General features: G+C 41.6%; 1 protein-coding gene across 1 annotated transcript in view; it reads right to left on the reverse strand.

The window, feature by feature from the left end:
* Nucleotides 1-15131, reverse strand: part of Hdac9 (histone deacetylase 9) — a 157768-nt gene that overhangs the window by 15687 nt on the left and 126950 nt on the right. The window contains exons 8-10 of the mRNA XM_059279554.1: nucleotides 5380-5502; nucleotides 2234-2444; nucleotides 1626-1843 (exon numbers count right to left, since the gene is read on the reverse strand). Coding sequence (XP_059135537.1) covers nucleotides 1626-1843; nucleotides 2234-2444; nucleotides 5380-5502 — 552 coding nt within the window. The remainder of the gene's footprint in view (nucleotides 1-1625; nucleotides 1844-2233; nucleotides 2445-5379; nucleotides 5503-15131) is intronic.

Raw genomic sequence — 15131 nt, forward strand, 5'->3', positions numbered from 1 at the left:
ACCTAACTTCAAGTCAAAGGTTATGAGGCCAAAACACAGGATTCCCACTCTTTCAGCCCACATAAATTTCTTGCAATGGACATATTTTTAAAAAGAATATGTAGTCATTTTAAGCTGTTCTGGAATGCCACAAAACAAATGAGCTTCACTCTACCACAAAGAGTAAACCTGTGCAATCAAGCTAATGAACACTGCAACAGGCAGAGGAGGAGGTTAATTACTTCCTGAAGAAACTGATCTGATGAAAATGAAGTTAACAAACTTAGAAAAATGCTCTAGCAATCGAATGACTCAGAAGAAGTCTATAACAGTGGCTCACACCCTTCCTTACGTTGTGGCCCTTTAATACAGTTCCTCACGTTTTGGTGACCCCCCCAAGCATAAAATTATTTCATTACTACTTCATAACTGTAATTCTGCTACTGCAGGGTATTGTATCGTAAATGTCTGTGCTTTTCAATCGTCTTAGAAGAGCCCTGTGAAAGGGTCCTTCAACCCTTAAGGGGCTGCAACCCACAGGCTGAGAACCACTGGCCTACAGGCTCTAGAGAAACAAGGCTGTGAAGAGCCCAGTTCCACCGCAGTATCCCAACCCACTTCAACAGTACACTGTCTTCAAAAAGCCAGGGGCTAGGCTGGACCAATTCATTTTTAGTATTGCTCAGTGCTGCTCAGGACTCTTAAGTGCAAGCTCCTTTCCTGACTCTGTCCTCGAGTGGGGGTGTGGGGAGAGGTGCGGGGTGTGAGGAGCAAGAAGAAGAGACTATTTTCAGGGTAGCTTGCAGTAGGGCCAACTTGAAAGGAAGATCCCACCCTTCCTACCATGAGGAGGGTATAAAGGACAATGATATCATAGACAGCCACAACAAAACTCACTTTGCTGTGCTTGCGTTTTACATAGCAACAAAGCATTTACTAAGCTGAGCTGTACATCTATTACCAGTAGACAATAACGCCTTTAGGACATGCATGTATGTCACAGAGAACAACAGAGAGATTGAGATCAGACCCGACAAATTCACAGAACATGCGATCCTGTGCTGTCGGATACGATTATACTGCAACCCACTGTTTCTTTGTAGTTGGTTTAGCGGTACAGACCACCATTATTTCAGCCCAAATGAGGGTCTGGGAAGAAATTACCAGAAGTTTCAGTGAAACTGTTTCAAATGGTTTTTGGAATGAAGTGGGCATACTGAAAAACAAGGACGACCGAGACGGAAACATGTTGCTGAGAAATACCATGCTGGCTTACATTGTCCTGCCTCCCAGCACGTGAGTAGCCTTTAGAACTCGTCAACCCACACATTTACCCTGCATCACAAGGGAGGCGTCATACAACAGGACTTATGTCCCTGTGAATTAAAACAAAAGCCTGTTCAATCATAAATCTTATTGTTAAGCCATGATCTCAATATCATGAGATCACGATATTACTTCAACTGTCCTGTGAACATAAAAATGGTGAAAATAGTGATATTGTGATCCCGTCCTCCAACCCAGATGTCTAGGCAAGGATGGTGATCTTTGCGTTTTTGCAATCCCAACATCCCCTCATTCCCAGCAAAGAGAACCCTGACTTGGAAACCAGTGCTTTTAATATTCAACTTTGCTTCGTGCCTTACTTTGTTCATGTGGATCTGCTGCTGGTATTGTTTCTGCTTCTCCAGGAACTGCTGGTGTTGCTGCTGAATGACCAGCTGAGCCAGCGTGCTCTGAGGCAATGGTGCAGACTGGGTTCGGTTCAGGGGTCGGTGACGGGGTAATTTGTGGGTACCTCTAATGCCTGGTGAAATTCTTTCTTTTGTTGCCAAAGGAGACTGAGGGTGCAAGGGAACTCCACCTGAAAAACAAAATGTGTGTGCACGAGTGAGTGTGTTTACACACTTACATGTAGACAAAGATGCATTGATAGATAATTTTAAGAAAAGACAAGGAGCATCTGCCAGACAACTGAAGAGTAGTAGGCTGGATGCTGGAAGGCATGAGTGCAAAGCCTTGACCAGGCTTATGTCTGTGCAGCTGAAGCATCGACCAGCAATGCAGTTTGCTATACCCAAAGGTTCCCTCCCAGCTCCACCCTACAGATCAGGATCACGTAACGATCATAGCTCCTCCCACAGTGCCAAGTGTTGGGCACGTGTACAGCAACAGGAACCATCCTTACAGTTTTGAGTTAGAGAAATGCCACATAGTCCTAACAGGACCCGAAAACGATGTCATTATTAATTACCAGCCACAAGGAGCTTTTGCTGCCGCATCTGTTCCTTCAGCAGCAGGTGCTGCAGGAGAGCTTGGTGGCTGCTGCCATGCTTCCCTTCCACGGCTGCGTGAGCGTGGCTGGAGGACGCTGCAATGCCGCTGCCGTACTGGCCAGGCAGAGGAACGCCTTGCCTGAGCATCTGCGTCTCAGACTTCTGCTTTTCTTTGAGTGAATTGGAAGCCTGGGTCAAGAAAGAATCGAAATGTTAATCCTCCTTATTCCTGTGCCACACCAGGACTCTAGTCAGCCGGTGACTCTCCTATGTCCAGTGTGTATGGTGAGGAAAATGCATTATATTGTACCTTTTACACTAAAAGCATTAACAACATAGACAATTGAGGCACTGGAAACAGTTTAGCAACTGGGTATCCAGTACTGAGCCTAAGGGAAATCTGTGTTACATATTAAAAATGAGAGTAAACACAAACTTTCAGCTACACAGGGAAAACAATTTTCAATGCTTTTTGTTGTGTATCCTGGTGATAATGGTTACATAAATAACAAAATATACTTCACAATTTCTTAGCAAGTAGCTAAGTGTTCTCTCCAAAAAAAAGTATGGAAGAAAATGCATACGTTAATTAGTTTATCTCATTACATTATACAGATCAAAACACCATGTTGCAAAACATAAATACATACAATTTTTATACATTAGCTTAATAAAAAGTTGAAATGAATTTCAGGCTTCATAAGTGGAAGCTGTCTTCTAAATACTTTAAAGTGCACTGACTAAGTAAAAGGTATGTTGGAAAGTTAAATTGATTCAAATGGAGGCTATCGTGTGTGTGAAGATAAGGCAGTCTATATAATTCTAGAATTTCAAGAAAAAAACAAAATTATATGTTCTTACAACAGCTCTTCTTTTTCACGAAGCTATAAGTTTCAAACATTTAAGTTTCAAATGAAATTATCTCACTCTGTGAAAGCTGGTACAAATACACAAGAATTTGATTTAAATATATATTTTCTATTAATTCATAACAGATCCCTACATCTCTGAATATTAAAAATGACAACCCAGATACTTTTGTGTAATAAAGTAAACTACATGTGAAATCAGATATCAAATAAAAGTGTTATTAAGAACTTGAAAGGCATGGTAACACAGTAATGAAGCCATAATAATTACATCATCAAGAGCAATAATGAATTATCCTATTCAAAAAATTTAATGAATGGTGGTCATTTTGGTATTACAAAGCAGAAGTCTAATACCTCAAAATTATGTGGCATGTTTCTTTTCAAAACTTATGTTTCATCTTTCAAAATTGCTGTGCACTAGGGAGGCAAAACAATTTTCAGTGATGGAGAAATTGAAGGACGAAGAGGTAAACGGTTTGTCTGAGTCACAGAGCAGGTCAATCCAATGTTTAATATATAAATGATGCCCGGCCCAGCATCTTTCCTTAAAGTCTTCCACTATGCAGAGGGGGAAGGGAATATTAGAGCTCCTTCTACCAGGGAAAGACTATGATTGAGAAATTCATTGTGAAGGCCTCATCTACATCAAAATAGAAACAAAGAAAAATTAAACTAATTCAAACCACACTAGTTTATTCATCCAATGGCACCAAATGGTATTGCCATTGAAACTTAAAACAGTCTGCCTTTAGTACGGGTCCTTTGGGAAAAAGTTTCTTTGACCACATTAAAAGTGGTGGTGCATGGGCCAGGCAGTGGTGGCGCACGCCTTTAATCCCAGCAGTCGGGAGGCAGAGCCAGGCAGATCTCTGTGAGTTCGAGTCCAGCCTGGTACCAAGATCCAGGACAGGTACCAAAACTACACAGAGAAATCCTGTCTCAAAATAAAAAACAAAACCAACCAAACAAAAAAAAAATGTGGTGCATGTGTGAGCTAGCAAGAGGCAGTGGCTGAGAGCACAGAAATGGGGACATCAAAGTGCCTGTTGGGACTTCATGGAAGTGTGGGGGTTGGTATTTATATAACATTAAAATAAATGACAGAGAAATAAAAAATAAATTTAGTAAGTGATGATTTAAAGATTCTCATGTCTTATAGTTTCATTTCTACTTCCATTTTACATTCCTTTAGAAGCAATTGTTTACAGATCTTTGGAATTTCAAGAGTGTATCTGATTCAAGATTTTCATGCTTTCCTCTGTAACCCTTAGATTATAGAGATCACATCCTAAATCTGCCTTCCCTTCACAAATCGTATATGGTTATGGGTGATATTATATTCTATTAATACTCCAAATGGAATAAACTTTTAGATCTAATAAAAATGTTTATCTCAAAGACATATGTGACTCTGTCATACTGAACTAAGGAGAAGACTTGTCCTCGTGAGTGCTCACACTGGGGACAAGGGTTCGAACAGCTTTCACCTTCAGTATCTAGCATCTGAGTTCTAAGTATGTACAGTTTAATTTACTAACATCTGCAATGAATTACCCTGTGTGAACCTGATAAATACTTTGTAACAAGTAAAATGTATATTCTTTTAGAGAATATGTATAAAATTATTATTTTTATCCTCTGTTATACTGGGATAGTTACTCCTCCTGAAGATCCTATTTCAGTTGTCAAGATTTTTAAACTAAGTAATTCTCTTGAAGTCTCCTGAGAATAGCAAAATGTTGTTCTTAGGGATCGTTTCCAGATATGTATCCTTCACCACAGAATCAGTGACTTCCCCAAATAACGTCACTCCCAGAACCGATTCTACAAACATGTGCTGGTGTGATTCACAGGCAGACCACTCAGCTCTGGCCTGGGGATTCCTGCATCTGCCACTCACTCACTGTGTCTGTGATCTTGAGCTTTTAAACTCCCCAGCCTCAGCTTCCTCATCTGTAAATGTGGACCATAATCTCCCCTTCACAGGAAGGATGCTGGAGCCACAGTGTTGTGCATGTGAAGACATTAAATATTTCTACATGAGAAATCATTACCCAAGTGAGACATTTGTAAATGAACCTGTGAACCAATTCTGTGATTTGAAACTAAACTGAGTGCCTTTAATCAAAGCAGCAAATAGCAAACCATGTAGGAGATGCAGGGTTCTCATGTCCAAATACACACAACATAAAAGTGAGCTCATGTATAAAGTGTCATTTGGGCTGGTCTAGGCTGAGGCCACCATGACTCACATTGAGTGGGGACGGCACTGCGGGAAGTCCCAGAGTGATGTTGGGCAGGGAGGGGGAGGTGTAGAGACTGAGCAGGTTCACGGAATCTTCATGAATTAGAATGCGCTGCTGTGGAACCAGTTGCTGTTGAAAAAAAAATGAGAAAGGGAGATTCTTAAAATCTTAGAAACTCATCAGTAAATGTTCAAATTTCAGAAAGCAGTTTCTATATTACCATAGTGAAGAAAGACTCAAGTACTTATTGTTAGTTTCTATACAATGCTTAGGCATTATAGTATAAAATTTAAATAAATTTTTATCAGTTATAAAATATGGTGAAAGAATTTCTATTTTCATTGTGAAAATTCCTTTGAAAATCTGGCTTTCTGGAATATAATTAATATGTTTGTCGTGTATTAGAAAAATAAAAGAATCACAGTTGGTGACTAATGCATATTTATAAACCTTCTCATATAGGAAAAATAACTTCATAAAATAGTCATAGCTTTGACCATCATTTTATGCCATTGTTCTGAGAGGAAATTCACAGGAGATTAAGCAATACCAGAAGGCTTCTATATTAATCACATTTTAATATAAAATTATCAACAAACTATGGGTGGTGTTATTTTACATCATATATTTTCAAAACTAAATTTAAAAATGTTACAGGATCTTTACTTGACAATAATATGCATTTATACTGAAATACATTCAACACTTTGGCATCTCAGTACTTTTTATAACAAATACATTTTTAATCCAACACTAAGAGATGTGTATTCCCACACATGGCTTACTATGGCTGCTTAACTTACATTTTCTGTTTAACTCTTGCTCCCCTCCCAGAACTTTTATACAATAAGAGTTACAAAGGTCTTATTAGACTGGGGAACTCTGGCCTGATATGGTTCCCAAGGGTACAACATCCTGAAAAAGAATACTCCATGTAACAGTATGACACAGTGACTGCTTTCTTCCCAAACAAAAAGCATATGGGACTCCAATAATAGACCACCTCCAAGAGGGATATTGCACACACGGGCTTTGACTAAAGTAAATATAATAACTTGTCAAGCATGTTTGGGGGAGCTGTAGATTTTCCCCAGGACAAACCTGGGATATCAATTAACAAGAGAAAATATCATGTGCTAATACAATGCAACCTCAGAATGTCACTGAAGAGTGATGCACCAGGAAAACACAGGATGTTATTCCAGAACGTTATCTCAATCATACAACTGTTTGGAGATGAGTCTCAGCCTTAACATAATACAAGAGAAGCTTAGCACGGGGTTTTCCCAGTGCAGCCTGGATCTCTAATTCAGGCTGTGTTTCTTCTTAAAAGAACATGTCAGTTATTCATGCATGAAAATTGTGTGTTATGTTGAACTACTAATGCTCCATTGAGTTTATATGGTGAAATTAAAGATGCCTAAATCCCCAAAGCATGAAGATTATTGGGAAAAATTTTTACATTATAATGTATGAGATTATAACTTTATTTTAGGAGCTTTTGGTAATAGTTGCATTTTTGCTGAAAGTAAAATAGCAAGCGACTATTTTGTTTATAAAGTGGACTTTGAAATCAGTTTTATTATATAATATATGCATGGGCCACAAAAGATACAAAGCAGTAAAAATATTTTCTTAGCTTACTGTGAGTCAATACTCTTTTAAAACAAAGGAATAACCCTCTTATCTATATTCATAGAAGAGAAAAAATGTGGAGAAATAGGAACTTTAATTAAGAACTACCATTCAAAGCTGTAACTGTTTCCTGCAGTAGCAGCATGACAGTAACTGTGACAGGCGAATCCACAGGACTCAGAGATGAAGTTCTCTCTCTAACTGGGATGACTTCTGTTTACCCTCCTACCCCAAACACGAAGACAACACACTTGGGTGAAAACTGATTTCTTTTCAGATATGCTGATGGAAGCAGCTGGCAGGCAGCTCACACTGGCTTTCGCTGATGTGGAGGGATTTGTTGATACTTCTTCACTGGGATTGCAGGCCCCAGAAATTTAATATAATAATTGTGTGACTCCATCTCTCATGGTGGTGTATTCATTTTCAGTATCTATTAAGTACCAAGCCCCGGAGATAAGCATCATCTTCGCTGGCACTCCCAGACTCCCTCATAGTTCAGGAAAGGAGACTGAGAAGTGAGTGAAGAGGTGTAGTCCCTGTTGGAGCAGGGACAGCCCTAAGATCATCCAACTCTGCAGCTGCCACCCGCCCCCCCCTGGAGGCAACAGAAACAAGAAAGACTGGCCTCACATTTGAGAAAATCCCTAAGGCTTATGAAAAGAAGCCAAGGAAAGAACATTAGCCTTCTTAAGAAGACAGCCCTGGCCATCTTACAAATGGGAGGAGCCAAACCATGGCGGACATTGTCTCAGGTTCTCTGGAACTCAAGGACTATTCTCTGTCCCCATGTCCGTGGATACAGTTGGTCCTTCTCACAGACAGGAGCATCATATGTGGCGCGGGCACTGCTTGTCTCTCTTAACTGTAAATAGGGCACTATGCACAGGGTGTATGGAGGTTTCTAGGTCAGATCATCATAGAACCAGACAACTGTTTGCTCTGAACTGTCTTTGAGCACAGCTTCCCTCAGCTAGGGTTTTGACAGGAAGGGTCTATCTGTTCTGGGTCAATGTGTCTTAATAAAATCTGGACGTACATTCTCTACTGTTAAGTGCAGACAGATGGTACAGAGCCATTTACCTGGACAATGAGTGATCCTGACCTGTGCTCTCACAGGCTGGAGTGCTCCCCACCTCAGCACTGACCTGTGCTCTCACAGACTGTGGTGCTCCCCTCCTCAGCACTGACCTGTGCTCTCACAGACTGTGGTGCTCCCACCTCAGCACTGACCTGTGCTCTCACAGGCTGTGGTGCTCCCCTCCTCAGCGCTGACCTGTGCTCTCACAGACTGTGGTGCTCCCCTCCTCAGCACTGACCTGTGCTCTCACAGACTGTGGTGCTCCTCACCTCAGCACTGACCTATGCTCTGACAGGCTGTGGTGCTCCCCACCTCAGCACTGACCTGTGCTCTCACAGGCTGTGGTGCTCCCCACCTCAGCACTGACCTGTGCTCTCACAGGCTGTGGTGCTCCCCACCTCAGCACTGACCTGTGCTCTCACAGACTGTGGTGCTCGTCTCCTCAGCACTGACCTGTGCTCTCACAGACTGTGGTGCTCCTCTCCTCAGCACTGACCTGTGCTCTCACAGACTGTGATGCTCCCCACCTCAGCACTGACCTGTGCTCTCACAGGCTGTGGTGCTCCCCTCCTCAGCACTGACCTATGCTCTGACAGGCTGTGGTGCTCCCCACCTCAGCACTGACCTGTGCTCTCACAGGCTGTGGTGCTCCCCACCTCAGCACTGACTTGTGCTCTCACAGACTGTGGTGCTCCCCTCCTCAGCACTGACTTGTGCTCTCACAGACTGTGGTGCTCCTCACCTCAGCACTGACCTGTGCTCTGACAGGCTGTGGTGCTCCCCACCTCAGCACTGACCTGTGCTCTCACAGGCTGTGGTGCTCCCCACCTCAGCACTGACCTGTGCTCTCACAGGCTGTGGTGCTCCCCACCTCAGCACTGACCTGTGCTCTCACAGACTGTGGTGCTCGTCTCCTCAGCACTGACCTGTGCTCTTACAGACTGTGGTGCTCCTCTCCTCAGCACTGACCTGTGCTCTCACAGACTGTGATGCTCCCCACCTCAGCACTGACCTGTGCTCTCACAGGCTGTGGTGCTCCTCACCTCAGCACTGACCTATGCTCTGACAGGCTGTGGTGCTCCCCACCTCAGCACTGACCTGTGCTCTCACAGGCTGTGGTGCTCCTCACCTCAGCACTGACCTGTGCTCTCACACGCTGTGGTGCTCCCACCTCAGCACTGACCTATGGTCTCACAGACTGTGGTGCTCCCCACCTCATCACTGTGACAAGTACACACAGATTGACAGGAAAACAAGGAAGTTTCTAGAAGATAGTTTTAGGAAGCCCATCCTTGGTGCTATATTGCTGAGATGTCAACATGTCACAGCTTAGAACACTGGAAGGATGGCTTTAACACAACATCTCCACAACTGGAAACTTACACGGTAGGCAAAGGAACTAGAAGCATTACATGTACGGCTATCACACAGCCTTTAAGAAGCACTGATGGTAGCTCATCAGTGCTGAGCAGTGGTGACAGTCAGTTGCTAAGAGAAAGGAGAACAAACATCAAGGCCTGTTAGAATCACTATCACGACATTAAGGTTAGAACATTTGAGTGGCACCAAGGAAGACATTCATGTCAAACCAGGCTGTCATCGGTAACTGGTAATTCACCAGGAGCATATTATAGGATAAGCCTGGAGCTGAGTGTGTGTGTGTGGGGGGGGATATTCACATTTTAGTAAGATCTTTCAAAGCTGTATTTAACTTCTCACTATCACGTTAATTGGAAGAAGGTCTTATGGATAAATAAAGTACACATAGAATGAAAAATATATGACCCTCAAAGGAGATATTTATTCAGTCATTGACATTAAGAAACTATTGATTTAAAGAAATTGAATCAAATCTTTCCCACAATAGAACTGAGAAAAGTGAGAAAATACTCATGATTGGTGCTATGGATGGAGGGAACTAAATGGGATATAATGACAGGTACAGCAATTCCACCAACAATTCAGGAATATAAATCATAACTATAGCACATATCATGGACCTGGGGACTCCTCTCCTGGAAAGAGGAGCTTCAAGAACATCTCTCCCGAATCAGTCAGGATGGCTGTGTCTGCTCTCTGTAGCATATCTTGCTGAGGCGTAGGGCTGGGTAGATAAAATGGAGCAGCAGGCACCATGGACTTTTATAGTGATTAAACCCATTGATAAGCTATTACTGGATCTAAAAACACACAGTCAGTGATAGAGTAAGAAACAAAATGAGGTGAATAACACTGTGCCACTTATAGTCTCTAAAATTCACAAGACACAAAATATAAGTTCAGACTCTGTAAGAAAAAACACAGAGAAAACCACAGACTTCACTGTCCTGAGGGAAACACAGAAGGGGGAGAAGAAAAGGAGGGAGGAAGGAAGGAGAGTGACAGGGAGAGGGAGGGAGGCAGAAAATGAATGCCTGTCTTACCAATACCTCGGACTTGAAAACAAATATGTAATATCTGCCTACTTCCGATAAGCTCACAAAAAAGTGAACGAAGAAGGCTTAGTTTACTGAATATTCAAAACTATCTACAATAGGTCAGAGAATCAGAAAAAGAAATACAGACCTTAGGTGAGAGATGTGGACTAGTTAAAAAAATGTTTATTGTGAGCATTTCACATCTGAGCTCTGCCATGTGTGGGCTGTGGGTGCGGACAGCCACCCACCTTCCCCAGAAAACAGGTCCTACAGCCCAAGACAGAGAAGCTCTGATTATCTTGTCAGATAGCATCCGTGTCTAGCAGGATGGCCTATAGGAAGACATACTTACACCAACTGACTTTGACTTAAAGTAGTAGACTATTTAAAAACAAGACAGCCACATTTTAAAAGATCCCCAATGACCTAATATTTGCCAATGGCTTTAACAGTATTTTTCAAGATCGCATTTCTTTTCTTAAGCTTCATTCAGAAAAATGAGATATAAAGTTCTACATGATTAAAAAAAAGAATTATTTTCAGAAAGTAAAACTCTCCAAGTTTTAGTATTTCACTTTACATTGAAGATCATATTACTGTAAAACATGAGATAAAAATTTTGAGGGTAATAATAACCATACTTTTATAAATCTCTCTCTCTCTCTCTCTCTCTCTCTCTCTCTCTCTCTCTCTCTCTCTCTCTCTCCCCATCTCAAAAACGTACCAAAAAGTAAAAGCAAATGAAAATCAAAGCAAACAAACAAACCAAGACAAGAAATACCAAAACAAAATCAACAAAGAGCCTACAAAGAAAACATGGAGTCTATGTTGTGCTGGCCAACATTTCCTGGGCACGAGGCCTGCCTTGGAATGTGGTTGGTATATGCAGTGGCACTCCACTGGTGAAAACTAGAAGTTGGAATTTTAATTTTATTTATGAGTATGTGTGTGCATATGCACATATTGGTATGGGTACCCAGGGGGCCCAGAAGAAGGTATCAGATTGCCCAGAGCTGGGGTTATGAGTGGTTGTGTGCCACCCAACCTGGATGCTGGGAATTGAACTTGGGTCCTCTGGAAAAAGAGCAAGTGCTGCTGAGGTGCTGAGAGCCCTGCAAGTTTGCTTTCTAACTTTGCATTTCTATTTTATTGAAGACCTTGCTTTGCAATATTGGCTCATGTGATTATTGTGTCATAACTTCTTTTCCAAGTAGGGGACAAGTTTTAATTGCTGCCATATGAACCATAGCTCTGAGGTACCACGTAAATAAAACAGCACAGCAAATGTCAGGACAACTATTGCAAAACAACAGGCAGATGAATCATGTGAGGCTAGAGCATCACAAAAGTCATTTCCGGTGATCTTAGAACAGTTAGCCTTATTATTAGAAGTATTTTTTAAAAATCATTTGTTTCTGCTGGAAACTAAAGAAAAAAAAAATAACACCAGACATAGACACTAATGTTAAACTAGAAATAAACGAGCAACTTGGCTACTGCTAGGATGGCTATCAAATACATCGACTGGATCTAGCGTCATGGTGCTGATAGCCATGGAAGCATATTTGAACCCACAGGCCCACAGTATTAACAATCCAAGTAGCTAGATGGCTAAAGACATCTCTGAAGGGAGTTGGAAACAGAAACGCTTGAGGTTTTAGTTCCCAACCAAGTTTACAGAGGAGTAAAGTGAGTAGCTCCAACAGTCTGCATTCTGGGACTGAGAATATGTAAAAAAATAGAAGAAATGGAACAGAAGTGGTCAGAGCAGATGGAGACGCATTCTCATATGAGGGCTGCTGGCCTGAAGACAAACAACTTAATGAGTTTTCCCCATGAATAGTCCACGCTGACGATAACAACAAAAACGAACTTTTTTCAAATTTCACAATGTACAACCTGCCTTGCAAACAGTGACTCCTTTCAATAAAGCGGCAGGAACCAGTATTGCCACCTTTTAATCAGTCGGGAATCTGAGGGTTAATAGAAGTTTGGCAACTTGATCAGTAGTTGGTTTTGTAGCAATGCCCGAGCCCAGCCTTCAAACAGAATCCTTCGCCATCCACTATCCTCTGGTGCGTTCTGAGTTGCAACCACAAGTACATTCTCATCCAACTCCCGCCTCTGCCTCTTCTAAATCAGGTAGCATTTGCAACTTACATGACAGAAAACAAAAAAAGGCTCAAGAACTTTAGGTGTCCCTTTTCCAATTTTCTCAGCAGCGAATGCAAATAGAATCCCATTCATTTATGTGTGGTCTGAAAGAATTAGGTGACATTATTTTCTACTTACAGGCCATGGTGCACAGAGACATTCACACCCGTGCTGTATTTTTTAAATTGGTGACTGGGGTTGGTCTAGGGCCTTTTGTGTGCTAGGCAAGGACTGGACCACTAAGAGACACACTCAACTCTCATTTTCTTTTTTCTTTTTCCTATTGAGACAGGTTTTCACAATGTTGCATAGACTGTCCTCAGCTTACTTTGTACCCCAGGCAGACTGTGAACTTGAGATATTCTTTTAAGACGAAAACCCACCTGCATTATGTGATGAAAGCAAAATATTTTGTAAATGGTGAATTATACAACTGAGGGTTTTAGCATCTAATAGTGTAAATAATTTTGATCTCAAAATTTCTGTTGCTATGAAATCATATTATATTATTAATCTTAGGGGGTAACTGTAAAAATCACACACGGAATTCTAAGTGACAGCACACTTGCCTGTGTCCAGTTTCTCTAGGTGGTAACAGCTAGGATGTAATTTGTTGACAGTCTGCCTAACTTCTGCTGCCTTCTTACCTATGCAGAGTGGATTGCACTACAGAGCTCTGTGAGTGTGATGCAGAAGAAAACACATGTTAGCCATCAGGGCTGCGTTTTTGTTTCTGGGCCACAGAAAGGCTGCCCATCAGTGCATGAAGGTCTGCCCACCTGGCCTTTTGGAGCACAGTTCAGGCACACAATTAATTCATTATGAGGTAAGTCATTGCTTGCTTTTGAACTAGCCTTGCCAGCGTTGGAGGTGAATGTCCTGCCACTGACCTGGAGAAATCCCTCTACCCTTTAAACTCCTTTAAATCACATTTCCTTCTGGTTTGTTTTGTTTTTCTTCTTTGACTGGTGGGGGTGGGAGGAAAGACTTGCAGTGATGGAATATGTTCAACAGTTAGCTGAAAACCTAGGATACCCAAACCTAATTTGTGAGAATGAAAGATTTAGGAATACAAAATGGATTAAAATAAGTAAAATGCCTTAATTCACACTGTCCACTCTCTCTGTCTCTGTGCAAGTATACAGCTCCACACACATATAGATACATGTTTAGAACTCGGGCTAGGCAATCTAGAAAATTCAGTAGGTTCTGAATAGTCGGAAGAGAAAAACCTTCCATTCTTCCATTTTGTTTTTACTAATATTTCTTCTTGGTTTCTATTCTGTTTGAACAGAGTAGTGAATGGATGCATTTATAAGAGAAGCTAAGGATGTCTTCTCTGGTAACTCTCAAACCACAGTTTCATTGTCCTCCCTCTGAACTGTAATCAAATCCCACAGCTTGTCCTCACTCTTCTCCATGCCTTTACTAAACATGCTCAGATAAATATTACAACTCTTTCTTCATCTAATAAAATGTAAGCATGATGTTAATGAGCCAAAGTTGAGGCACTGATGCCACATCTCTGGGAATTATAAATGCTGCTGAATGTGGTGTCATGTGCTGTTGTTTTTCAAGGGTACAAACAGCCCTAGGAATGATCAGAACCTAACCCTTACGTACTTATGTGGTTACTGAGAGTAACATTATTCAAATGAAAGTGGAAATATAAAACTTGCTTATTTACTTACTATTTGTGAGGAATTTGCTCTTTTCTTGGAAATAATTAAAGGGTTGTAGAAAAATCACTCAATATGAGGATGTAACCTAAACACCTGAAAGTCCTACTTACATGTGTGATCACAGTATTCATAGAATAGCCTATCTCACATCATATTTTGGAAAGTATAATGAAAAAGAGGTAGAGAGTGACGAGATAGTAAGACACAGGAAACGTATGGAAGCCTTAGAGATTAATGTAAAGGTCTGAATGGAGGTTAGTCTTCAGGTAGCTGGGATGCTCCTGAGTGAGGGCCTTCATCTTTTCTCCTCATGCTCTCTGGTAAACAGAAGTTTTAGAAGACCACGTCCTAATCTGAGGAAGATTCACATCTGCTCTGCCAGGCACCTGGGGTCTGCACATCTGGAGGTGCCTTAAGTCAAAAGGCAGTGTGGGGCTGTGATTTCTGCTGTAATACCTCACAGACTAACTCATGGGTACACTTCTCAGACAGAGAATGTGCCACTGTTGGGGTGAGGTGAGCTTCGACACAGGCCCTTGCGATCCCTGCATGGAGCCATGAGACTCTGTGCTTAGCATGTCCTCGCCCAGCACTGGGCCTTCTCTTCTCTCTTGAGATTTATGAGTTTATGTGAAACCAAAGGTTGTGAGAAGTCTCTAAGGCCTTAAAGCAAAAGGGACTCCCTGGGCTTATCAGAGACATTCTCCATTTCCACTATTTCTTTTTTTAAATTTTCACCTAATGACTTCATTAAGTCTAGTAGTTTGTGTGTGTGTGTGCATATGTGTT

The sequence above is a fragment of the Peromyscus eremicus genome, chromosome 14 (assembly GCF_949786415.1).
Source record: "Peromyscus eremicus chromosome 14, PerEre_H2_v1, whole genome shotgun sequence".
In the NCBI taxonomy this organism is placed as follows: Eukaryota; Metazoa; Chordata; class Mammalia; order Rodentia; family Cricetidae; genus Peromyscus; species Peromyscus eremicus.